General features: G+C 44.4%; 1 protein-coding gene across 1 annotated transcript in view; it reads left to right on the forward strand.

The window, feature by feature from the left end:
• Nucleotides 1-3,957, forward strand: part of CDH8 (cadherin 8) — a 357,448-nt gene extending 353,491 nt beyond the window's left edge. Inside the window, exons 11-12 of the mRNA XM_072731755.1 lie at nucleotides 933-1,184; nucleotides 3,309-3,957. Of these exons, the coding sequence (XP_072587856.1) occupies nucleotides 933-1,184; nucleotides 3,309-3,802 (746 nt within the window). The 3' untranslated portion in view covers nucleotides 3,803-3,957. The remainder of the gene's footprint in view (nucleotides 1-932; nucleotides 1,185-3,308) is intronic.
• Nucleotides 3,958-27,116: the final 23,159 nt, after the last annotated feature.

Genomic DNA, 27,116 nt, shown 5'->3' on the forward strand with positions numbered 1-27,116 from the left:
GCCTAGAATATCCGTAAGATAATGTGCTCCCATGTTGAATAGATGTAGGTCTTCCGTTAATGAAAAATGAGAAAATACTAATAATTAACATATACGACGTGACTACAGTTTCAGGAGGTGGGCATGGATGACCACAAAAAATTTATTTTGGGGGTAAAACTGTGGGAACCGTCGGGCTAGCATGGATCCAGGAATTCCTCACTGACAAGGTTTACCTTGAACTGACTTGTGCCCATGAGTATTTCTTAAATCCCTTAAAGTGTTGCCCTAGATGACCAACGTATCTCTCCATGTTAATTGATTAACATGTGATATGGAACATCTGCTTCTACGACTCCTCATTTGATTCTCATTTGTGTAACCACTACAGGTCTGCTTGACAGAATTTTAATACGTGTGGCGCATCCCCCGCAATGGAGGAGGGACTTTTGTTATATCTTAGTTTGCATGCTCAAGGGCATGAAGGGCTCCTTTTAGGTACCTGTGGAAATCCACCAAGTGCCCCGTTTCATGTGCCATATTGTCATACGGTCCACCTTTTAATGCAAACGTGCCTTTCAAAGGTGGTGAAATTCTGTCCGGTGAATTTTGCATTGTCAGGATAAATGAGAGAAAATTAAACTTATTTATGGAGGTTTCTCTTCGTTTTTGTCTTCCGAAAGGGCACTTGAAAATTATTTTTATAAAAGAAACTGTTACACTTGCAAAGTGATGGGAAAACGTCATTTGCTCATCGTGGGGCCTATTCATTAAACCCGTTAGGGTGTGGGTGTTTCGGTCCACGCCGACTGGCAAAGGGGGGAGAGGGAGGTGGAAAGAATCTGAGCGGTCCAGCGGACTTGGGATTGTCTTGAGTTTCGCAGAGGACTTTTGAACTAGAAAAAGGCATTGTTTGAAGGGATGCAAACTATTGTGATTTTCACTTTTTCCAGATAATTCCCTCAGCATTTTGGCCAAGCATAATGGATTCAACCGCCAGAAGCAAGAAGTCTATCTTTTACCAATCATAATAAGCGACAGTGGGAATCCTCCTCTGAGCAGCACCAGCACCCTGACCATCCGGGTCTGTGGCTGCAGCAGTGATGGCGTTGTCCAGTCTTGTAACGTTGAAGCTTATGTCCTTCCGATCGGACTCAGTATGGGCGCCTTAATTGCCATATTAGCATGCATCATTTTGCTGCTCGGTACGTATTTCCCTCATAGCTTGATAGTCATCGTCTTTCTGGTTCTTAAATGACTGTAAATAAGGACAGCAAACCTGAACCCCAGTCAGGTGTCAGCATTCTTTTGGGGGAAAAGAAACTTTCATGCACTTCTCCAAGCTCCTTAATGGAGGGGTGAAGGGAGAAAAGTGCTGTGATAGCCAATGTCCACCAGAGAGGAAAGTTCAGTGTCTTTTTCCATCCCAGTGCGAAGGAAGGTAGGCTAAGTCTCAAGTATAGACTGAGTTGGTGGACGTTTTCTGTGGTTAAACGGCGTCTGTTATACCAGAAAGCCTGCGGATCTCACGTGCACCAATTTGCTGCAGTGGGAGGCTCTCCTGTGTCCAAAGTAGTCTTTTGTCTACAAAAGGCTCAGAAAAAAATATCCAGTTATAAAAATGAGAGGAGAATAGGAAGATATACAAAAAGAAAGTCGTACCTTGCTGCGTCCTTAAGCCAAATAGTGTCAGTTACCCTGTCTCCAGTGGCATCTGTCCTGATCACCCAGAGTCTGGATTAACGCTATTTCTAGACATGTCCCACCCCAGGAGCCCCACCGCGTGTGATCTGGCTAGCTTGGCCTGTGGGGTATGGGTTTCTTGCCCTGTGCCCGCCTGTAGGCCCCCCTTTGCAGCCGGGGAAGGAAATCCTCCACGGCGACCTGGCATCCATCTCGGTACATCGCTTCATCTGTGAAGGAACCTGACTCCATCGGGAGGGTTTTGAAGAGCTGACACGACACGAATATGCTAGCTACTGCTCTGCTGCTCCTTTCGTGTTTTAGAAGAAGGGCATGGAGTCGAGGAGCCTTAAAGGGCGCCCTAGGCTCCCCAGCAAGAAGCTGTGTGGTCTGCGCTCTCCTCTGTCGGGTGCCGTTGGTTCTGGAGCCCAGAACCGGGTTGCCCACAGGCTTCACCACGGGCGGGTGCAAACTCGGTCTTTTAACCCAGCTCCGTGGCCACCTGGTGCCTGGCAGGGCCTGGGACGAGGGTCCTCCTGCGCAGTCCAAGCCCTGTCCTTGGAGAGTGCTGAGCGAACCGAGCCCCATCCCCGGAGGTGCTGAGCTAACCAGACCTGGTCCTCCAGAGGTCTTGAGCTCCCCCAGCCCGGTCCCCCCGAGGTGCTGAGCTCACCCAGCCCGGTCCCCCCGAGGTGCTGAGCTCACCCAGCCCGGTCCCCCCGAGGTGCTGAGCTCCCGGAGCCCGGTCCCTCCGAGGTGCTGAGCTCCCCGAGCCCGGTCCCCCCGAGGTGCTGAGCTCCCCGAGCCCGGTCCTCCCGAGGTGCTGAGCTCCCCGAGCCCGGTGCTCCCGAGGTGCTGAGCTCCCCGAGCCCGGTCCCCCCGAGGTGCTGAGCTCCCCCAGCCGGGTCCCCCCGAGGTGCTGAGCTCCCCGAGCCCGGTCCCCTCGAGGTGCTGAGCTCCCCCAGCCCGGTCCTCCCGAGGTGCTGAGCTCCCCGAGCCCGGTGCTCCCGAGGTGCTGAGCTCCCCGAGCCCGGTCCTCCCGAGGTGCTGAGCTCCCCCAGCCCGGTCCTCCCGAGGTGCTGAGCTCCCCCAGCCCGGTCCTCCTGAGGTGCTGAGCTAACTGAGCCGGGTCCCCCCAAGGTGCTGAGCTCCCCGAGCCCGGTCCTCCCGAGGTGCTGAGCTCCCCGAGCCCGGTGCTCCCGAGGTGCTGAGCTCCCCGAGCCCGGTGCTCCCGAGGTGCTGAGCTCCCCGAGCCCGGTCCCCCCGAGGTGCTGAGCTCCCCGAGCCCGGTCCTCCCGAGGTGCTGAGCTCCCCGAGCCCGGTCCCCCCGAGGTGCTGAGCTCCCCGAGCCCGGTCCCCCCGAGGTGCTGAGCTCCCCGAGCCCGGTCCCCCCGAGGTGCTGAGCTCCCCGAGCCCGGTCCCCCCGAGGTGCTGAGCTCCCCGAGCCCGGTCCCCCCGAGGTGCTGAGCTCCCCGAGCCCGGTCCCCCCGAGGTGCTGAGCTCCCCCAGCCCGGTCCCCCCGAGGTGCTGAGCGCAGTGCCGCAGGGCGCTGGCCGGGGCTGGGCGGGGCTCCCGCTGGCCGCTGGCCCTTTGCACGGCCGGTGCCGCGGGCCCCGCTCGCCGACTCGTGTCCGTTTCCCCCGCAGTCATCGTGGTGCTGTTCGTGACCCTGCGGCGGCACAAGAACGAGCCGCTCATCATCAAGGACGACGAGGACGTGCGGGAGAACATCATCCGCTACGACGACGAGGGCGGCGGCGAGGAGGACACCGAGGCCTTCGACATCGCCACGCTGCAGAACCCCGACGGCGTCAGCGGCCTGGCCCCGCGCAGGGACGTGAAGCCCGAGCTGCAGCTGCTGCCGCGGCGGGGCCCGGGCGCGGGGCCGGGCGGCGTGGACGTGGACGAGTTCATCAGCGTGCGGCTGCACGAGGCCGACAGCGACCCCGCCGCGCCGCCCTACGACTCCATCCAGGTGTACGGCTACGAGGGCCGCGGCTCGGCGGCAGGCTCGCTCAGCTCGCTGGGCTCGGGCGCCTCGGACTCGGACCAGAGCTTCGACTACCTCAGCGACTGGGGGCCCCGCTTCCAGCGGCTCGGGGAGCTGTACGCGGGGGGCGCGGGCGACGCCGACACCTGACGGCGCGAGCAGCGCGGCCCCGCCCCTCCCCGAGGCCCCGCCCACTCCCCGGCCCCGCCCCGCCCACCTCGGGGGGGCTGTACGCGGCGGGGGCGTGGTCACCTGACGGCGCGAGCATCGCGGCCCCGCCCCCACCAGGCCCCGCCCCCACCAGACCCCGCCCCCGGCCCCGCCCACCTCGGGGAGCTGTACGCGGGCGGGGGCGTGGTCACCTGACGGCGCGAGCACCGCGGCCCCGCCCCCTCCATGCCCCGCCCCGCCAGGCCCCGCCCCCGGCCCCGCCGCGGCCCCGCCCACCTCGGGGGGCTGTTCGCGGGCGGGGACGCGGACACCTGACACCTGACAGCGCGAGCATCGCGGCCCTGCCCCTCCCCGAGGCCCCGCCTACTCCCCGGCCCGGCCCACTCCCCGGCCCCGCCCACCTGGGGAGCTGTATGCGGGCGGCGGCGCGGTGGGTCACTTGACGGCGCGAGCATCGCGGTCCCGCCCCGCCCGAGGCCCCGCCCCGCCAGGCCCCGCCCCCGGCCCCTGGCCACGCCCCGGCCCCGCCCACCTCGGGGAGCAGTTTGCGGCGGGGGGCGTGGGCCACGCATCGCGGTCCCGCCCCACTCCGAGGCCCCGCCCCGCCAGGCCCCGCCCCCGCCCCCGGCCCCGCCCCTGGCCCCTCCCATCTCGAGGAGCTGTTCGAGGGTGGGGGCGCGGTCACCTAATGGCGCAGGCATCCCGACCCCGCCCCGCCCCGAGGTCCCGCCCCCGGCCCCACCCACCTCGGGGAGATGTACGGGGCGGGGGTAGCGCAGACACCTGATGGCCTGAGCATCCCGGTGGCCCCGCCCCCGAGGCCCCGCCCCCGTCCCTGAGGCCCCGCCCCCGAAGCTCCTGTCCCGCCCTTGGCCCCTCCCAGGCCCCGCCCACCTCGGGGAGCTGGATGCGGAGGGCACTGCGATGCGGACACCTGATGGTGCGAGCATCCCGGCGACCCCGCCCCCGGCCCCCAGCCCCGCCCCCCTCCGGGAGCTGTAAGCAGGGGGCGCCGACACCTGAGGGCGAGAGCATCCCGGTGGCCCTGGCCCCACCCCCGGCCTCGCCCCAGGCCCTGGCCCCGCACCCGCGGCCCCTTCCCTGGCCCCCACCCACCTCGGGGAGCTGTACGCGGGAGGGGGGGGCGGGCTCGGACACCTGAGGGCACGAGCATCCCAGCCCCGCCCCCGGCCCTGGCCCCGCCCCCTCCCGGCCCCGCCCCCTCCGGAGCTGTTCGGGGGGCGCGGGCACCTGTCGCCCGGAGCATCCCGGCGGCCCCGGTCCCGGCCGCGCCCCGCCCCCCCACCCCGCCCCGGCCACGCCTCCTCCGCGTCGGACCAGAAATCAATGATAAACGTCCCCAGTGTGTGTTAGGAGGTTACCGGTCTTGTGGAGTGTGGAAGTACGTGCAGTGTCTACAAGTCTTTGGATATTTGACGTTTACCGACCACCGCAGAGACGGGGATCCTGGCTAACCCTCCGAGAGGTGGCTTCAAACGAGGAAAAAAATCGAGATTACAAGGTGCTTTCCTAGGGAACAAAAAAAAAAAAAAGGACCTGCAAGAAACGTGCTGCTGATAGGTGTCTTCTGCGAGGATTTTTACAGATGCAAACGGTGTTTCCCCTTCTCCAATAAGGATCCCGCCGCAAACGATAAAGCAATACTTGGTCCGCTGTTCGCTGGACTGGGGTGCGGGGAGGCCTCCCGGGTCACGGCACGGTGACCTCCCGGTGACCTGACTGCTGGCCCCACTCATCAGAGACTCCATAGCATCTCTAAATATTGTGTCGAGCCTTAAAATATTCACGTGTGCGTGACCCATTCCCGGGTGGGGAGTGCCACCCCGGTGGTGGGAGGAGAGAAATCCCCCTTCAAACAGGCTTGTTTTCTGGAAGCAGGATTACTCGTCCCCTCCACCCCCACCTTCTCCCACAAGGACACAGAGACCACCTGGATCACACAGTGGACTACACAAGAGACAGATGGTTTTATTGCTAGCGCGTGAATTTATTTGTTTAATCCTCGAAATAAATATTTTATTGATGTCCATTAATGCTTTTATTTATTAAGGTTGGTAATCTATAGATTAAGGGACTATACGGAGAAAATCCTAAATTATATCCATTAATAATCCTTTAGATTGTTTTATATAAATATATATATATATACACACAATGAATGTTTAATACATGTACATTTTGATGAGATGAGTATGGCAGGCAATATTATCAAAGGGGGAGCTAATAGTCTCTTTAGAGTAGAAAGTGTTATTGTGGCTGGTGATGGCAGGAGCGGCATTTTCCCAGAGAAACTTTTGGACTGTTTTCTATTTTGTTCATAATCCTAGTATTTGGTGTTTTTACTACAAGCACAAACATCTGAAGGTATATTGATTCATGTGAATATTTAAACTCTAGACTTTTAGATACCCACACGATACCCTGCCCAACAAACACGCTTCAAGTTGCCCCCACTGTTTTAGAGCAGGAACTGGTTTGTACATAATTTTACTGCCTTTTGTTTTTAGCACTTCTGTCCCTGACCTTCATGGTGATGCACAGAACGTCTTAGACTCCAAAAAAGGACAGCACTAGAAGATGTGAGCATATTCAATTTGTAACACGACCCTGCCATTTAGAAGTAGAAAATGTATGATAAAAACCAAGTACTACATGCAGATCATTTTAATTTTCTACTTTGCTTTAATGCAATATTGTTTATTTACTTCATGTATTGTATTCAGAGAAACTCCTGTATTGTTTCCTACTTTGTGAAATATATTTTTATAAATACCTTTGTTGTCATCACTTTTTTTTTTTTTTTTTCTGATCAGATGAGGATCTGTTAACAGAGACACCAACTCTAATCAGAATTCTGGAAGGTTCAACTAAGTCATCCCAAGGATCACTTTTATTTGTAAGGGTCTTTATCACAAAGCAGCAGACAAGAGAAATGACCTAGCAATGATCACACGGCAAGTTACCAGCAGGGACACTAAAGGAGCGTGGTATATGGGAAGGCCACTCCGGTAGTGTCGGCTGGTGCTCCTGGCAGCAGAAGCTGAAACAGAGCTAAGAGTTAAAGAAAGAAGCTGCAGGAATGCGCAGGGCAAGGCTTCAGGCAGGGACACGGGTCTAAAACGTAGAAGTAAAAGGACCAGTGAGCAGGACTCAGCAGCAGAGATCTAAACTCCAACATGCCATATGGGTTCGGAGTGGAAGATGGCCTGACCAGGGGGTCTCTCCTCGGGGATAAAGCAGTTGGGGTCCAGGGGAACTGGACCCATCTCAGCCCTTGGCTTGGGGCTGCCCGGGAGGAGCATGACTTTGATAGCCTATGGGAGATGCCAACTCCTAAAGAGCACCTCCACTGTGAAAGGAACATGATGCTTGAATATTAGAATTTACAACGATCCAGGGACTGAGTTCCTGTCGCCTGAGAATAGCTCATGTTTTATGCTTATCACTCTGGCCACTGGACACCTTGTTTTGAGGTCAAAGCGATGGTCCAACGTGACTTCACGCCACGGCCTAGTGCAGTGTCTAAAACAAATATTTAGTGAACACAGATTATTAGTAGTAGTCGTGACAGTGATCGGTAGTAATAGTCTGAAAATCAAGGTGAAATCATTACCGTGTTTCTTATCTCTTGCTTATCAGACCCATGTCCTGTGTACTTCACAGTGAAGCGCCACACATGAGACATACAGACACGCCTAACAGAGAAATTACATTATTTTTAAGGACTATAAAATCTATATCCTCCAGTCTTGGCGTTCAATAGGATAATATTTATACGATGATTTTTGTGGGCAGGACATGATGTCTCGCATATTAGTTGCCTAAATCTTACCTCAAGAAAGGAGAGAAAATGAGTGAAAATATCAGTGAGGGAGACAGAACATGAGAGACTCCTAACTCTGGGAAACGAATAAGGGGTAATGGAAGGGGAAGTGGGCGGGGCGTTGGGGTGTTGGGGTGACGGGCACTGAGGGGGGGCACTTGGCGGGATGAGCACTGGGTGTTATGCTAAATGTTGGCAAATTGAACTCCAATAAAAAATTTCTTTTTTAATCTTACCTCAAAATTTACTTTGCCCAGGAAGGGAGAAAAAAGGTGTTACTCTCCTGGCAATTTACTTTGCTACCACACTAGCGTTTGTGTTTACAAGTCCACTTAAGGTTTTGTAACATGGGGTCAAGTAAATCACACCATGTTCAAAGATGCATTTAGAGTACCCCGAATTCACATAAAGATGTGAAGAACACACACACACACACACACACACACACACACACACACAAACTTGCCTTAAGCACCCTGTATTATAGCAATAGAGTTGCTAGGACTTCCTCAACCAAGAGAAGGGGATGGGATTCCCAGCGTTTTTCAGGATTTGAGTGCCCGATGCTCAACTCTTTACGACATTTTTTTTTTTTTAGTTCTATCAAAGTGACTATTTTTGTCTCTGCATTGTTTTCTCTTGCGGCAATACTGACCTATGTCTTCCATATACATGTGCGGTTGTTTTCCAGATAAAATGCTTATTCAGTCCACAGGCATTTTAATGTGACTGTAGGTCTTTATTGGGTCCTAAACATTAGTCATTTTCTATTCTTGAAATTCACCCCCGTGCAAGGTTTCTCTGCCTAATGGAAAAGAACTGTTGAGTGGGAGCCAAGTGAGAGAAAATTCTCTCCCTCTGCCTACCTTACAACTCCAAGTTCCTGTCTGGGGAACTGATGCATCCTTGGGTGACTGGATACCACATGGAGCCAATTCAGCCTCAACCCTTGTACTATTTGAGCAAATCAAATTACAAAAATGTCTCTTGAACATCCATGTATGTATACTCAAGGGTGTTAAAAGGACACTCCGTACAATAATCTTTTATTCTTAATCTTTTGTTATAAGATTAAGGATGGTTTATAAGAGGATGATTGAAATATGCTAGAAATTATACTCAAGTATTAACCTTGCCACACGCAATTGTGGTTTCTGAAATATAAACTTGACTGTGAAAATGATTTGGAAAAATGTGTGGGCAAGTGTTTGTGCTTATGTAAAATAAGAGAAAAACGTAGATCCACTGGCATCAACAGTGAAATCAGGATGCTTAGAAAGAGCCAAACGTGTTTTTGGGAGAGTTTCCTTAATCAGATGCTTAGAGTAAGAGAAGTCTCTGCGTGAGATTTGGAAATCTCCTAGGAGCAGCCAAATTCCACACTGAGACTCAACAGAGTTCTGGGCTGTGCTGTATTTTGGAGAAGGAAAAGCGGGTGCTGGGAGCTAAGTAGCCAATTACTCTTTATAGCCACATAAGGACTGGAGGCAAGCAGGCCCTTCCAACAAGTTGTGTTATGCGATCACTGGCTTTGCAGGGAATCTCACGAATGTATAACCTTCTGATTGCCTTTTTGATTGAAAGTTCCATCTGAGATCAGGACAGTGCAACCAGTAATAAGATTTCAAAAAATCCCATCACTGGCACTGTTGGAAAGGCTGAGTGTGACTGAATCCCATCATTGTCAGTCAAAAAGATAACAGTGGGCATCGCTATAAAAGACATATAAATGCACGACTTAAACACGAATATCAACCTAGAAAGAGAATACACGTTTACATTCCTCTTTATTTTTCTTTATTTTTTCTAAAGTTGTTTTTTTATTTTTATTTTTTAATAAATTTATTTTTTATTGGTGTTCAATTTGCCAACATACAAAATAACACCCAGTGCTCATCCCATCAAGTGTCCCCCTCAGTGCCCACCACCCATCACCCGCACCCCCCGCCCTCCTCCCCTTCCATCACCCCTAGTTCGTTTCCCCGAGTTAGGAGTCTTTATGTTCTGTCTGCCTTTCTGATATTTCCCACACATTTCCTCTCCCTTCCCTTATATTCCCTTTCACTATTATTTATATTCCCCAAATGAATGAGAACATACACTGTTTGTCCTTCTCCGATTGACTTACTGCACTCAGCATCATACCCTCCAGTTCCATCCACGTTGAAGCAAATGGTGGGTATTTGTCATTTCTAATTGCTGAGGAATAATCCATTGTATCCATAGACCACATCTTCTTTATCCATCATCTTTCGATGGACACCGAGGCTCCTTCCACAGTTTGGCTATTGTGGCCATTGCTGCTAGAAACATCGGGGTGCAGGTGTCCCGGCGTTTCACTGCATCTGAATCTTTGGGGTAAATCCCCAACAGTGCAATTGCTGGGTCGTAGGGCAGGTCTATTTTTAACTCTTTGAGGAACCTCCACACAGTTTTCCAGAGTGGCTGCACCAGTTCACATTCCCACCCACAGTGCAGGAGGGTTCCCTTTTCTCCGCATCCTCTCCAACATTTGTTGTTTCCTGCCTTGTTAATTTTCCCCATTCTCACTGGTGTGAGGTGGTATCTCATTGTGGTTTTGATTTGTATTTCTCTGATGGCAAGTGATGCGGAGCATTTTCTCATGTGCATGTTGGCCATGTCCATGTCTTCCTCTGTGAGATTTCTCTTCATGTCTTTTGCCCATTTCATGATTGGATTGTTTGTTTCTTTGGTGTTGAGTTTAATAAGTTCTTTATAGATCTTGAACACTAGCCCTTTATCTGATATGTCATTTGCAAATATCCTCTCCCATTCTGTAGGTTGCCTATTAGATTTGTTGACTGTATCCTTTGCTGTGCAAAAGCTTCTTATCTTGATGAAGTCCCAATAGTTCATTTTTGCTTTTGTTTCTTTTGCCTTTGAGGATGTATCTTGCAAGAAGTTACTGTGGCCGAGTTCAAAAAGGGTGTTGCCTGTGTTCTCCTCTAGGATTTTGATGGAATCTTGTCTCACATTTAGATCTCTCATCCATTTTGAGTTTATCTTTGTGTCTGGTGTAAGAGAGTGGTCCAGTTTCATTCTTCTGCATGTGGATGTCCAATTTTCCCAGCACCATTTATTGAAGAGACTGTCTTTCTTCCAGTGGAGAGTCTTTCCTCCTTTATCGAATATTAGTTGACCATAAAGTTCAGGGTCCACTTCTGGATTCTCTATTCTGTTCCATTGATCTATGTGTCTGTTTTTGTGCCAGTACCACACTGTCTTGATGACCACAGCTTTGTAGTACAACCTGAAATCTGGCATTGGGATGCCCCCAGCTATGGTTTTCTTTTTTAAAATTCCCCTGGCTATTCGGGGTCTTTTCAGATTCCACACAAATCTTAAAATAATTTGTTCCAACTCTCTGAAGAAAGTCCATGGTATTTTGATAGGGATTGCATTAAACGTGTACATTGCCCTGGGTAACACTGACATTTTCACAATATTAATTCTGCCAATCCATGAGCATGGAATATTTTTCCATCTCTTTGTGTCTTCCTCAATTTCTTCCAGAAGTGTTCTGTAGTTTTTAGGGTATAGATCCTTTACCTCTTTGGTTAGGTTTATTCCTAGGTATCTTATGCTTTTGGGTGCAATTGTAAGTGGGATTGACTCCTTAATTTCTCTTTCTTCAGTCTCATTGTTAGTGTATAGAAATGCCACTGACTTCTGGGCATTGATTTTGTATCCTGCCACGCTACCAAATTGCTGTATGAGTTCAGGGTTGGTATGGGTTTGGTATGTAGAGTATCATGTCATCGGCGAAGAGGGAGAGTTTGACTTCTTCTATGCCAATTTGAATGCCTTTAATGTCTTTTTGTTGTCTGATTGCTGAGGCGAGGACTTCCAGTACTATGTTGAAAGCAGTGGAGAGAGTGGACATCCCTGTCTTGTTCCTGATCTTAGGGGAAAGGCTCCCAGTGCTTCCCCATTGAGAATGATATTTGCTGTGGGCTTTTCGTAAATGGCTTTTAAGATGTCGAGGAAAGTTCCCTCTATCCCTACACTCTGAAGAGTTTTGATCAGAAATGGATGCTGTATTTTGTCAAATGCTTTCTCTGCATCTAATGAGAGGATCATATGGTTCTTGGTTTTTCTCTTGCTGATATGATGAATCACATTGATTGTTTTATGAGTGTCTACATTCCTCTTTATGTACACACATATACCTAATTAAGTTATTGGGGTTAATTTTATATTTGCCATTTTTCATCTCACAATTCCATACCCTGGAAGGGGGCTCCTTGTTCTTCTGAATCTAACCTTGAATCGGGAAGAAATATGATTGAAGGTAAACAGTTTTACAAATAATTATTTTTATTTGAGAACAAAATAATGGTTCATAATACCTGGGATTAGAATGAAATACATCACATTGTGAAGCTAGACTGAGATGTTTTTTATATTATTGCGTTTTTGTGGAGAAAATAATTGTAGAATGTGTTTTAAAGGTAATAGTTTTCAACATATTTTTATTTTCCTCAATTCCAGTATGGTTTTATTTGCTATACTAAGTTTCTTTGCAGAGTGACTCAGTTGGCCAAACAGTGCGCACATATTGCTGTCACTGTGGGCATTGTTTATTTGAGGATTGTGGAAAACAGAAATTCTATCATTAAAGCAGATGTTTATTTTTATTATTTTCTTCTTAACACATATTTTATGTATTACATGGTCTACTATTTTTTTTGCTTGTTTTTGTTTACATGATACAATCCTTATAGTAAAGATATTCTAGTCCTAATATTTCTGACCACTCCAAGTATCAAGGATTTCAAATCCTCCTGGCTTTATGGACTATCTTCAAGAAAATAATTGTGTTTCCTACATGTATTAAGCAACAACCATCTCAGGAAATAAGTTATATATTTGATATATGATGAATCTCATCTAACCTAAATGTTGAAACACTCTTTCTCTATGGTCCTGTATATAGTATTTTGAGTCTAGGTTTAAACTTACATTTGTCTGACATTAAAGCCCATAACGTTGAACTAAATAACATTCTCTATAATTATAATGTAAAGCTTTTAATGATAAGAAATAGAAACCAAGTTTTGTAGGGTGATATGGAAGGACTGAGGAAAAACTAAGTGTCTTTACGTGAGAACACTCAAGAAGTCTTCAAGAGTTTAAAAAAAAATGATAATGAAAGAATGGGTGGAACAGAAATCACAGCTTTTCAAACATCCAAAACTAAAAGGGAGAAATTATAAAAAGGTTACATTTACAGATTAACCGACAACATTTTGGACCTTCAGAAAGATCCAGAAAATGGATGCTCATAGGACACTCCAGCTTTGCCTAAAATATAGTATGTTTTGTGGATAAGAAAAACAAGACTCAGAGATGTCTTAAGGAATTTCTCAGGGTTAAGTTACACATGGAAGAAGAGAAATAGGAATTGAACCCTGGTCTGTCAGTTCATTACCAGGATCGAGAAGTTGTGTTATTGTGTATAGGCACCACCCCTCCACTTTATTTATGTAAGCTTCATCTAGGTCACAAGGGTAATAGGCATTTGTCGGAAGAACCAATGTCTGGGGCACTCTACTTCCAGCTTGAGAGACGTGCCATCATGTGACACACATCTTCATTGTAAGTATTATCTCACACAGGTAACCTTATTAGTAGGTAACGGTTATCACTATTACTATCCACAAATGACAGAAGGAGGGTTGTTAGAAGGAATAGCACGGGATGCTGTCTGAGGAGAAAAACTGTAGAAAACAAAGTTTTCAATGAACCTAGAGACCAGTTAGCAAGAGAAAATGAGAGATCACTGAAAGTAAATTTTAATTCCTTCGGGTCTCCTCTGTACATGCGAAGATATCCAGGGCCATCCTATGAGTCTTCATAAAATGAGCCAGATTTTAACAAGTATATTTTAATTGAAAGCAAGAATTTAGGAATCATTGGGATCATTCTCTCTTCCTTTTTTTTAAAGAGATTTTATTTATTTTATTTTTTTTTAATTAATTTTTATTGGTGTTCAATTTACCAACATACAGAAAAACACCCAGTGCTCATCCCGTCAAGTGTCCACCTCAGTGCCCGTCACCCATTCCCCTCCAACACCCGCCCTCCTCCCCCCTTCCACCACCCCTAGTTCGTTTCCCCGAGTTAGGAGTCTTTATGTTCTGTCTCCCTTCCTGATATTTTAAGATTTGTGTGGAATCAGAAAAGACCCCGAATAGCCAGGGGAATTTTAAAAAAGAAAACCATAGCTGGGGGCATCACAATGCCAGATTTCAGGTTGTACTACAAAGCTGTGGTCATCAAGACAGTGTGGTACTGGCACAAAAATAGACACATAGATCAATGGAACAGAATAGAGAACCCAGAAGTGGACCCTGAAATGTATTCATTTTATTCATGAGAGACACAGGGAGAGAGGCAGAGACACAGGCAGAGGGAGAAGCAGGCTCCCCATGGGGAGCCTGATGCAAGGACTCGATCCCAGGACCCCAGGATCACGTCCTCAGCTGAAGGCAGATGCTCAACCACTGAACCACCCAAGTGTCCCCCATTCTCTCTTCCTAATATATGCATTCCTAACTACAACTTCACCTAATGTTTTTCTTTTCTTAATTCAACCTCTAAATTTTGAGAACAATTCTTTATTTGTGAAGTCTAATTGTTGTACGAGTGAATGGATTATCCAGGCTCAAACAAAGAGCTATAAATAACCATCCTTCAAATAAACTAGGAAAAAAAAAACTTTCTAAATTTATTTTCTACAAAATACGTGGTATGACAGTAAAACACTGTCTTGCCTTTCCAAGACACAGAGTCTAATTGGATAAATTATAGAAGCGAATAAATGAAAAAAAAATTAGATCTGTCTGTGCTATGGAAAAGATGAACAGATAGTTTAATGAAAGGACAGATAAGTAATATCTAACCGTGCCAAGGCACAGTATCTTGCTAGAAACTATGTTACGGTGAATCTTGGGGAGAGCATATCAGTAGAATGTGAGTATCAATAAGTAATGTCAAGCTGGGGTCCTGACACTTGACAATGAATTATGCTGCTGGGCTAGGAGACCTCTCAATGGACTTTACTGTTGGTGTTTTTTGTCATATGAATTATCCATGTGACAAAACTTCCGATGCTCTTACTTATTTCACAAATACTTGCTTAGGATTTCCATAAATCTAGGTGCTGGGAATATAGCTGTCAACAGGACAGGGACGTCTGTTTCTTCAAAGGCCTGGTGGTAGGGGAGAAGTAAAGATGAGTGGAAATGAGGAAAAGAGAAGATGATATTACAAAACACAAAGTGGATGGGAAATTAAATATTTTACAGGGCGATATTTCAGTGTCATGTGAAGTTGCCATGATAAGAGCAAACCATAGCAAGAGTCTTGGAGAAGTTTGTGTTCACTGCCGTGCTGTACTAAACCAGTGGACGTCTACAAGAAATGAAATGCATAGAAAATGCATAGAAAAGGCATAGATCATATTGGATGAGGGCAGGAGGAGCATAATATGAAGTGGAGAGGTAGTCGGAGACCATGTCATGTAAGTCCTTGGCAACCAGGGCGAGAAGCTCGGATTGACTTTGTCTCAGAGAGGACGTGATTGAAGGGTTCTAAAAGCAAAAGGATCATATGATCTGGCCTATATATTTAAAAAGATCACTCTGGATCTCAAATGGAAATGGATTATAGGAGACAAGGATGAAAGCAGGAAACCTAGATAGGAGATTGCTACAGCAGCCCAAGCCAGAGGTTATTTTGGTTGTGACTACTGAGATGGTATTAAGATGGAAGAAGTAGAATCCAGATATATTTTGATATAAAATTGGCAGTAAATCCTTAAATTTATGAAGGATAATCTATCCAAATTTGGTAGCAATTTAAATAGTTAATAGAGAATTTATAAGGTACTGGCGACTGGACTGCATGTGCAAGATGAAGGAAAGATGGATTTAAGGGTGATTTCTAGAGTTTTTTACTTGAATAACTATGTAATTAGTGGGGTCATTTATAGGGATTGGGGTGGTTGGGGGAGGGTCTATTATCAAAAACAGACATCCTGACTCCTTTAATGGTCCATAATAGAAGGGATAACGGAAACTAGAGTCACTTAGAATTTCCCAGATGACATGTATAAAGGACTTCTAGAAAATGTTACTACCTACTGATTCTTCTATATATCAATACTGAATCAATACAGATCACAAGAGACATGATTAATCTCAGGCAGAAAAAGTCCAGCTGACATTATTATTATTATTATTATCATTATTTTCTAGAAATGGGAAAAATAAAAAGGCTCCATATTAGTGAGTTCATTCTTGGCTGGAGTAAGATGGATTCACTTATGTTTCTTAATGGAAATGAGAAATGATAGTCTGAAATATTTATATGCTAAGTTACATATGCCATTTCCCCCACTTTAAGATAATTATAGATAAATGTTATGTTATTCAGAAAGCATTCCTAAGCTATGTCCTTTCTCTTTGGACTGAAAGCTAATTCTCAAGGGAAGAAGTGATTTAGTCTCTAGTGGTTTAACTATGATAAAATATATATAGCAGGAAAAAAAACATACTCAAATCTTTTGTTTATTGCCACTTACTGATAAAGTTCATCTGGTTGTCTGGAAGTGAGGAGACAGGCATTGAGTAAGTTCTGGCTACAGAGAATTGAAGTGATATCAGTCTGGAGGGAAACATACAAAAAAGTAAGAAATTTTTATATAAAAAATACGTTTGGGACACTGGGGTGGCTCAGTGGTTGAGCATCTGCCTTTGGCTCAGAGCATGATTCCGGGGTCCTGGGATCAAGTCCTGCATCAGGCTTAGGGAGCCTGCTTCTCCCGCTGCCTGTGTCTCTGATGAATAAATAAATAAAATCTCTAAAAAAAATAAAAAAACAAATATAAAAGGATGCATCTTGGGACACCTGGGGGGCTCAGTGGTTGAGCGTCTGCCTTCGGTTCAGGGCGTGATCCCAGGATCTGGGATTGAGTCCCACATCGAGCTCCCCGTAGGGAGCCTACTTCTTCTCCCTCTTCCTGTGTCTCTGCTTCTCTTTCTGTGTTTCTCATGAATAAATAAATAAAATCTTAAAAAAAAATAAAAGGATGCATCTTCCTTGTTACACCCTTATTATATTATAAGCCCTATACCACATGTTTGGGGGTTGATCAAAGATAATAAGATTCAATCTCTCTCCCTGGGAGTTTCCAGTCTTCAGTGGAAGTATGACATATTATTATTATTTTTAAATCACAGCATTCTGTTTTGATATATACATTTTTGCACTTTCAAAGTACTATAAGAATATGGAGTCAAAATAATTAATGTGTTGAGACTTTAGGGAAGGTACAAAAATAGTTATTGAACTATGCCATACAGAAAAAGTTATCTGGGTGAGAGATGGGACAAACAGGCAAAGATAATATCACATGGGAAAAGCAAGAGCCCAGAAAAGACAGAGTGCATCTTAAAATGTGGCAGAGTAAACCAAAAACTGAAAATTATAGATGCATGTATTTTCCTTATAGAAATATCAGTGGAATCTAATAGTATATATTTTTTCTAATAGTATATTAATAAGTAATGCCTCTTACTTAAATGTGGCTCATCCTAAGAATAGAATTTAGTATTATTTAATTGACTATCAAAAATAAAACTATCACTGAACATTTCAATAGATGCATTAAAAAAAGTCTGAGAGAGTTCATGACCTGCTTAATATTTATAGAAACCCTCCAAAACAATCATGTAATAAGCACAGATGTGAACTTCCTTAAATTGATGAAGGATAATCTCTCCAAATTTGGTAGCAATTTAAATAGTTAATAGAGAATTTATAAGGTACATTCCCTTAATATGGAGATAAGAAAAGAATGGCTATCCTCACTGCTTTGGTTCAGTATAATCCTAGAAGGCCTGGCTACCACCATTGGACAAGGAAAAGCAAAAATTGAAACAAAAATTTAAGATGTATGGGGAAAACAGAAAAAAAAAGTATCAATATTTGCAGATGGTATTGCCATAAACATAGAAAAGTTATCAAAAAAAACTATTAATACTAAGAGAATTCATCAGCATAGCTAAATCTAAAATAAAAAGATTTAAAATGTTAAACATGTCAACTGTGTCTAAAATTTAATCCATAACTTCCACTGCAATCAAAATTAGAGCAGAATTTTGTGATCAACATTTTTTTCTCAAATTCAATTTTAGTATTTACTGAGCTCCATTCTTTAATATAAAATAATTGAAATAAGGCTAGTGTATTCCTCACACTACCAGATAAGGAGGACTTTCTGCCACTCTGTAAAAGTAAAACAAGAAAACTAAAATAAAAAGCAATAAAAAGAAAAACTGTGGCATTCCTGTTGCAGGTGCAGAAGCATATTCAAGTACCCTAGCTAATAATCACACTTAGTAGGACAAAAATTACAAATGTAGAAACAGTCAGCTATCGCTGTAAGTAGTAAGTTATTACCATAAATTCACAATGTCTAAAAAAGGTGGAGACAGCTAAATGTTGGTGAAAATATTAAAAGTGAGAAGCTTCATCTACTGCATCTATCTTGTGATCCAGCGCTGACATACCATAGGTAAGTCAAAATGCCTGATGTTGGTTTTTTGTTGTTGTTGTTTTGTTTCTTTTAAGGAAGGTCCTCAAGACACTCTACTAATCTATGCAAGGAGAATGAACATTGATTATGACTATTTAATAAATACTGAGGGCTACTATTGGACATTTAGAAGTAATAAAATAAATACATGTAAGCCAACTTACATCTATTTTGAAAACAACGTCAAGTGAAAAGGCCAAATACAGAATGGACTTTACAGCAGAATAACATCTGTATTAACTGAAAACATAGTCACGCAAATATGAATTTTACAAAGGACATTTGTTATTGCATCGTGTAAGAAGAAAGAACAGCCCATCCTTTTCACTTGAGGTTCATAGGTGAGTACATTATGTAAGTGCATATGTCAATAAAAGTAGAACCTAAGCAAGTAATATAAATGTGTTTAGGGAAAACAGTCAGTAATGTATGTCGTGGACTTAGTACTGAGTGGAGGAGAAGGAACAATAAAAATAGGATGAGCGGTGCTCTGCTGATGGGACTTACGGCTGCTAAGGGGCCCAGACATACACAGACGCTCCCACCCACGCAGTTTGTTGTATAGAACAGGACCCCATGTGATTTTAGTAAGCATTCCTACTAAAAGTCAGAGTTTCAAATATACTTCACAATTCGTGAAGTGCCCAGATTCTCCATCCCCCTGTTAGGGGTCACAGTTCACAGTCACAAACCAAAGACCCTTAGGAATCCTACTGTAACGACGACTTCTTAATTTGTTTATCCCAGGATTTCTCAAATGCAATTATATTTTTGTTTTGTTTTGTTTTACTCAAATTCCAGTTGCATCTTTCCAGACACATCTACGTGGTAAAATAGGATATGAGCATTGCTTTGTGATCAATAGACAAGTAGGATTTTTAAGAAGCAAAAGGATACGGTCAAATCTAATTTCGTCCCTTTCCTCTTGATGGAGACGTATTAAGGCTACCATCTACTCTGTATTGAACATCTACACTGCACACGGCTCCGTGATAAGTGTAATTAGGAAGGAAACAGCGGAATAAATCATAGAGCTTACTCACACAGAGCTAATTGAAGAGAGAAACTCAACACATGGAGATAATTAGGCGAAGTGACCTACTGTATAGGACAGTATCCAAGGAAGTGATAAAATGCGGGGAAGCTGTCAAGTCAATTGACATTCAGGAAAGAAAAAGCACAAAGAAGGTCATGATGGCTAGAGAAGGCCATTTGAAAGAAGTTAAACTTGTTTGTTGAGCTTCCTTCCCTATTTAGGAGAGGGGGGCTGTCGACCGATTACCTTCCATATGGGTTATTGCAGGTCTACTAGATAGTTCCTTCATCTTTTAACCCTCTCTCTGCTCAACCTTTAAAAATTTCTATTATCAAATCAACTCCCTAAAATATCACAGTTAACTCCTCATTTTTCCGCCATTAATTTAAGTGGCTCCCTAATCATTTTCTTCTTTTAATTTTTTTTAGGGGTGAGGTCAATACACACTTGCAGAGCTTATTATGGACCGCATCCTGGTAAAACAGAGTCCCTGAGAGAGAAACTTCCAGGCTTATGGAAAAGGCAATAGTGAAAAATGAGGGCTCATTATATTGAAGACTGACCCCCATGGCCACAAAAGCCACTCAACTTACTCATTTACAGTCTCCCCCTTTGCTTTCTAGGACTGGATTCTTCTTCTTAATTCCCGTGCTGTAGATATCCAGGGATGCTCTTCCCGGGGCCGCTCAACTACACACATTACATTTATCTTCCAGGTTCCATTTTCAGTGTGGGTTTGTGATCACAAGGTCGGATACGGACAGCCAGTACTTGGGCAGAAGCTCTGATAAAGGTGAAAAGGGTCCAGGGTGCATTAGGTTGTAAATAAAGAGAAAAGTCCTTGGAGGTTCAAATGCTGGAAATGAAAAATATTTAAACTAGCTCAATATTTACATTGTCTTTTTTTTCAAGATTTTATTTATTCATTCATGACAGAGAGAGAGAGAGAGAGAGAGAGAGGCAGAGACACAGGCGGAGGGAGAAGCAGGCTCCATGCAGGGAGCCTGATGTGGGACTCAACCCCGGGAGCCCAGGATCACGCCCTGGGCCGAAGGCAGACGCTCAACCACTGAGCCCCCTGGGCTACCCTTTACATGGTCTTTAGATGACAATAGTTAACTGCGGGGGTGGTGGTGGCATCTAATACAGCAGTGACCTTATTCAGGGGAGGCAGTCCTTGGTCATAATTACTGAGCATAGAAATGAATGAGCACTTTGAGTTAAAAGAAAAACTTATAGGGCACGGTTTTTAGATTGCATTCCCTTTTCAATTGTCTTTCTTGAGTTCATTGTCATCCTCCGTAAAATGAAGAGAACTATGGAACATCATTTTCTTTCAAACAGTGCTCCCCAGAGCCCTGCCCGGCTGCGGCTGATGGAGGAGATGAAGAGAAAGACCCGTGAGCAGGGTGGTAGACTCCCCACCACCACTACAGCCATCACTTGTTTTTAATCACCCAAATAATGTTTTATGTGTTGAGGTTACGGGTAAACTACACTTGAAAGAAGTTTTTTTTTTTTTTTTTTTTTTTTTTTTTGGCTGAGGAACTTCATGAACAGTTTGCTCAACATTTTTCAAGATTCTCTTCTTGAATTTTATTTTTTAAAGATTTTATATTAAATGATCTCTATACCCAATGTGGGGCTCAAACTCAGGATCCTGTGATAAAGAGTTGCCTGCTCTACTGACTGAGCCAGCCAGGCGTCCTCCACCCTTCTTGTGGCTTATAAGTTGATGTGTTTCATTTAAAAAGCTGCATATTTAAATATGACCAATAGAACCAATATGACCAATAGAACTTCATGACAAGGGCACCTGGTGACTCAGTGGTTTAGCGCCTGCCTTCGGCCCAGGGAGTGATCCTGGAGTCCCAAGATCAAGTCCCGCGTTGGGCTCCCTGCATGGAGCCTGCTTCTCCCTCTGCCAGTGTCTCTGCCTCTCTCTGTGTCTCTCATGAATAAATAAAGTCTTAAGAAAAGAACTTCATGAAAAAAAAAGGCAGAAAAGTCACTTGAAGTCTTCTAAATAGGGTAAAGATAACACCAGAATACTTACTTCCCAGTAAAAAGAATGCAGAGTTTTCGATCTGTGGTATTTTGTCTACACTTTCAGAGAGTTCATTCATTCATTCCTTCATTCATTCATTCATTCATTCATTTTAAAGATTCTATTTATTTATTTATGAGAGACCCACAGAGAGAGAGAGAGAAAGGCAGAGACACAGGCAGAGGGAGAAGCAGGCTCCCTGCAGGGAGCTCGACGTGGGATTCGATCCCGGGTCTCCAGGATCATGGCCTGGGAGGAAGGCAGGTGCTCAACCCCTGAGCCACCCAGGCTGCCCCAACAGAGAGACCATTTATATACAGGAACGCAGATGTTGCTATAAATTGTTATGGCCACCATATCATTGACTTGAAAATCACCAATCCTATCGATGTTTGCAGGGGGAAGAAGTGTTTCCATGTTACTGTACTTCCTACTTTCTGGAATGTTCCTGAAAGCTCTATGTTGCATAGATGGAGCAGTAGTCTTTTAGAATCTGTCATTCCTGTAAGTTAGGCTCATAAATTCTGGGATTGCAGAAGGTAGAAGCTAATTTTTCCAGCTTTTTAATTCATGATGGTTTTATAATCACACTGTAAAATAATCACTCTCTTTTATCCAATGCTGATAGTGCAGGAAAAATGGCACAGGCTCAGACCCAAGATTCTCAATGAAGAATTATAAACACTCTTACAAGGGCACGTAAGGGACAGTGATGAAGATATTTTTAAGACTGTTTCCTAAATGACTTAGGTATGCCGTATGTAGAAAGGGATATATAAATACCATCATTTTTTTTTATAAATACGATCATTAAACCAATTTCACACACTATGCCCACCTACTTATCAGTTTCTTCAAGTCATCTTAAATCCCTCTGATCAATCAGGGGAGAATGTGGTAAGTGGTACAAAGTTAAGGAATTTAAAATTGTCTCTTCTAACCACCCAGCTTACTTGTAACCACAAATGTTCACTCCATGGCCATATGAAAAAATAGAGACTTCTCCTCATCCACACTGAAGCAACTAATCAAGAGCAATAACAACTTCCTCTGATCCCACTTTATTTTTTTTTTAATTTTTTTTTTATTTATTTATGATAGTCACACAGAGAGAGAGAGAGAGAGAGGCAGAGACATAGGCAGAGGGAGAAGCAAGCTCCATGCACCGGGAGCCCGACATGGGATTCGATCCCGGGTCTCCAGGATCGCGCCCTGGGCCAAAGGCAGGCGCTAAACCACTGCGCCACCCAGGGATCCCTGATCCCACTTTAAAACGGTCCCATTCCTACTTTTTCTGATCATTTCCTTTGTGACTAACCTACTCATGGCCCAACCTTCTCTGATATCATGCTTTGACCCTTGCATTCTTTTCTTCTCCCTACTCTGAAATTGAGTGACCAACAATGTGGGAAACTCCAAAGCTAACCACAGAAATGAACGCCCTAACATTCTCAGTCCTGACTAGACAATGAGAATAAAGTCATTAGAACTTGGGGGGGGGGTGATGTTTTATTTGTAGAATGGGACACAGGAACTGTGGCAAAGAGAAGTCTTTGTTCCTAAGTGTCTATCAATATCAATCAACAAATGGGTAAGAACGACATGCCATATACATAATATTATGCACCTGCACAAAAGGAGCTCTTGACGTTTGTGACGACATGCATGGACCTGAAGGGTAATATGTTAAGTGAAATAAGTCAGGCCGAGAAAGACGGATACCATACAATTTCACTCATATGTGGAATCTAATAAATAAAACAAATGAATAAAGAGAAAAAGTAGAATCAGACATGTAAATACAGAGAACAAATTGATGATTGCCAAAGGGGAGTGGGGTAGGGACATTAACAAAATGAGTGAAGGGGAGTGGGGGATATAGGTTTCCAGTTGTGGAATAAGTCTGGAAATAAACAGCACAGCATAGGGATACCAGTCAATGACATTGTGATAGTGTTAACTGGTGACATATGGTGGCTACACTTCGGGGAACATAGCGTAATGTATAGAGAAGTTGAACACTATGTTGTATACCTGAAACTAATGTGTGCCGACCACACTCAAGTGAAAAAAAAATTAAAAAGGCAAGAAAAGTGGTTGTTCTCTTTGATTTTGTACAATCTCATCACTTACCAGAGGATTGAATAAGGATATAGAGAGAAATAACCAAGAACAAAGAAAGTAGAAAACTGTTGAACTGTTTATTGATTAGGCATTATGGGATATTGTGTTCACGTGTTTGTAGGAGACGTCAAAGAAATGTGCTATTTTTTATCACCATTTTACAAATTAAGAAACTGAGACTCCTAAATATAAAGTCACTGGACCAAAATTTTATTTTCACCTGATTACATAGCCTGACGTTTCATAGCCATGGATGGTGGTGGTACATTGTCATCAGATGACATTTCTGGGAGGAGCCCAGAAATATGATCGCTCATTTGTAGTGACAGGGTTTCTGCAAAATTCTTGAATCACCTCCATTGTTGCAGTTTTGCAAAGTTCTACGTTCAAATACCATTGAAATATCCCTTCATTTTCATGGAATCCTTAGCCTGCAATTTTCTCTCACCTCTAAGCAAAATCATGACCCATGGACAAATTGAACTCTGTCACTTTTTGTTGGGACTTCTGTTTAGGAGCGATGTTTTCTGGCTTACTCTTATTTCCTGTGCATGCATTTGGAGAAAGTCCTCTTTGCAACTACAAAATTCAATCTGATTCAATCCAATTAATCAAATTCAATTCAGCAATCAAGAATGTTTCCATGCTACTAATACTCAGGATGTAGGTAATAGCTGTGACATCATGCTTTCCAGAAGCCGTGAACCTATGCTCCCCTCACCTACTGGGAGGAGATAATGTTTCCTGAACACACGTGACAGGAAAACAGGCTACACTTGGCCCAAGATACTAGGATACAGTCTATTAAATTCTCTTTCATGGAAGAGGCAATAGCAGATATATACTCGAAATAATTCTCTAACCATGTGGTACTAAAAACTTCTGTAAACCTGTCCACCATGCAAAAAAAGAATAAAAAAAGAACAAATTCTACCTGTGATATTGTTGCTTATTCAGCTGATGTTTATTGGGTGCTCCTGTTGGGGGGTAGGAAGCAACAGCTTAAATGTCCACGTAAATGCATATATATACACACATGCTATGTATGTATAACACACATGTACACATACCTATATATTAACTTTATAATATGTTTAAATATTATTGAAAGTGTTTTCTGGTTGGCAGTGTAACGAGCAGAGGTGTTCAGCCCAAAGTGCCCAGGCAAAGGGGCACAAGTGGAGGCAGAAACTGAGGCTGACTGCACAGCCATGCCATGCTCACGGTGCGGAGCTGTGCCAGCTGGGGGGAAGGACTTTTACTTGTTCATCCAGAGAGGTTGCCTTTTTGCAATCCATCTCCTGGAGAAGGAACATTTTTCTAAGTCATTCAGAGACACTCTAAGAAATAGAGAGTTCTGAAGTACTCTGAAGAAACATTTTAAGGATCCATGAAAGAAAATAATAAGACAGCCCAACTTAATTGGGTTTTGGGAAAGTCCTCAAACAAGAAAAATGACATTTCAGCTAACCATCAAGGGCAAGAAGACGTTAACTAGGTCAACAGAAAAATAGGGAGGGTGAGGGAGAGTCACGGAGAGAAATCCCCCGAATTGGGAAAGCGTTTGAGTAATTTGGAGAAAGGCAAGAAGACTGTAACTAGCCTGTCTTGGGACAAGGGTAATTTAACAAGAGGTGAAGCTGGAGAGCTAGGCAGGTGGCAAATCATATAGGATCTTATAGGACACTATGGTGCATGCTTTTATTCGGTCGAATGAGAAGTCACATCTTAATGGAAGGATGAATGTAAGTGCTGATATTGAAGAGGTGGATGCAGAGACAAATGTGGAGCATAACAAAGTTTTCTCCTGAAGATGTGATTCTAGACATTATCAGCATGTAAGTGCTACTTAGTAGTGAGATTGCATAGCGGTATCGGTACAAAGGAAGGCCCAGAATTGAACTAACAAAGGAAAGAAGAAAGTGGGAGCGAATGCAGAGCTACGGAAGAAAGCCCAAGGGAAGGATGTGTCCTGGAGGACAAGAGAAGAGAGGCTTCAAGAGTCATCTACTTGATTAAAGGAGCCGAGTGGCCTCGGTGGATGAGGACTAAAAATACCTACTGAATTTCTCCTTGGTGACTCTTGTAAGTGCACAGGGCAATAGAGGGAATTGAACTAAGTGGAATGAACCAAATGCAGTGGATGAAAGTAATAATGCAAGTTTAGGAAATACAGACAAGAGATATACAGGACAAACCCTTTTCTCCACTCACTGAATGCTTCTGTACTCCAACCGTGCGGGGGATTTCCCACACCAGGCAACCCTTCAGGTCTCAGGTGGACACCAACTGTACAAACCAGGTCGGTTCTGGTACTATCTACCCAAAGATAGCATGAGACCCGCAGACTGCCTGCACTTTGGATGTGAACGGCAAATCCAGCTTGTTACCTGTGCTTCTCACCAACCAGCCTTCAGCTGGCAGTTCCTACAACCCCCTCCACCAGTTGGATCGTAAGTTGGAATTGCACACAGAACTCAGCAAAGCAGTTGGCTTACTGTTGCTGATTTATAGGAAAGGATATTCAAAGGATACAAATGAACAGCTAAACAGAAGGGATGCATAGGGCAAGGTTTCAGGACTAGGGCACAGGGTTTCCATACCCTTTCCAGGTGAACCACACTCCCAGAACCTCCATAGGTTCAGCAAACTGAGAGTTCTCCAAAGACACCCAACTCCTGTATTTTAGGACATTTTAAAAAATATTTATTTATTTATTTTAGGGAGAGAGAGCGAGCGAGCATGTGCGTGTGTGCAGGGAAGGGGCAGAGGAAGAAGAAGAGCATCTGAAGCAGACTTCCCACTGAGTGCAGAGCCTGACACAGGGCTTGATCTCATGACCCTGAGATCATGACCTTGACCTTGATATTATAACCTGAGTCAAAGCCAAGCAGTCGGAGGCTTAACTGACAGCATGACGGCAACCCAGGTGCCCCGTATCTTAGGTTTGTGTTTTTTGATTTTTGTTTTTGTTTTTGTTTTTGTTTTTCACAAGGCTTCATTTCTTCGATTTAATTGGTTAAATTTCTGGCCACAGATGATTGGTTCAAGATCCAGCATCTCTCCTCCCTCTAATTTCATGGTTAGTTCCCCCTGGAAACCATCCTCCACTCTTAGAGCTTTCCAAAAATTACTTCAGTAACGTGAACTCAGGTATAGTTGGAAAAGGCTTATTGAGTATATCTAATTATGTATTCGTTTATTTAAATATTGAAGACATTGGATCCTACGTTATGTTATTCAAGATAAGCTAGCTGAATAAAGATAGGTGGAGGCTGCAATCCAGAGAAGCTATGCATTCATTCATTCAGAAAATAAAAACAAAATAATTTGAAAAATCTTACTCTATTTATAGCCCCTGTGATACATTTGGACACATGGAGTTTCACAATATCAAAGTGGTCACTGCCCTCATAGGGCTTTCATTCAGTGGCACGAGACAGATGAAGGAAAGCCCATCTCAAAAAGGGCCTTGGTGGCATAAGGATGATTTTAGGCTGATTATTTTTGAGAAACAGCAGATACATGGAAAGCTATCAAAACGGAGTAGAAGTTACCCTTTTTTAAATTCACATTTATAAAGAAAATCTCCAGTAAGTCTCCTCTGTACCAGGAAGA

Source organism: Vulpes vulpes, chromosome 12 (assembly GCF_048418805.1).
Source record: "Vulpes vulpes isolate BD-2025 chromosome 12, VulVul3, whole genome shotgun sequence".
Classification (NCBI taxonomy): domain Eukaryota; kingdom Metazoa; phylum Chordata; class Mammalia; order Carnivora; family Canidae; genus Vulpes; species Vulpes vulpes.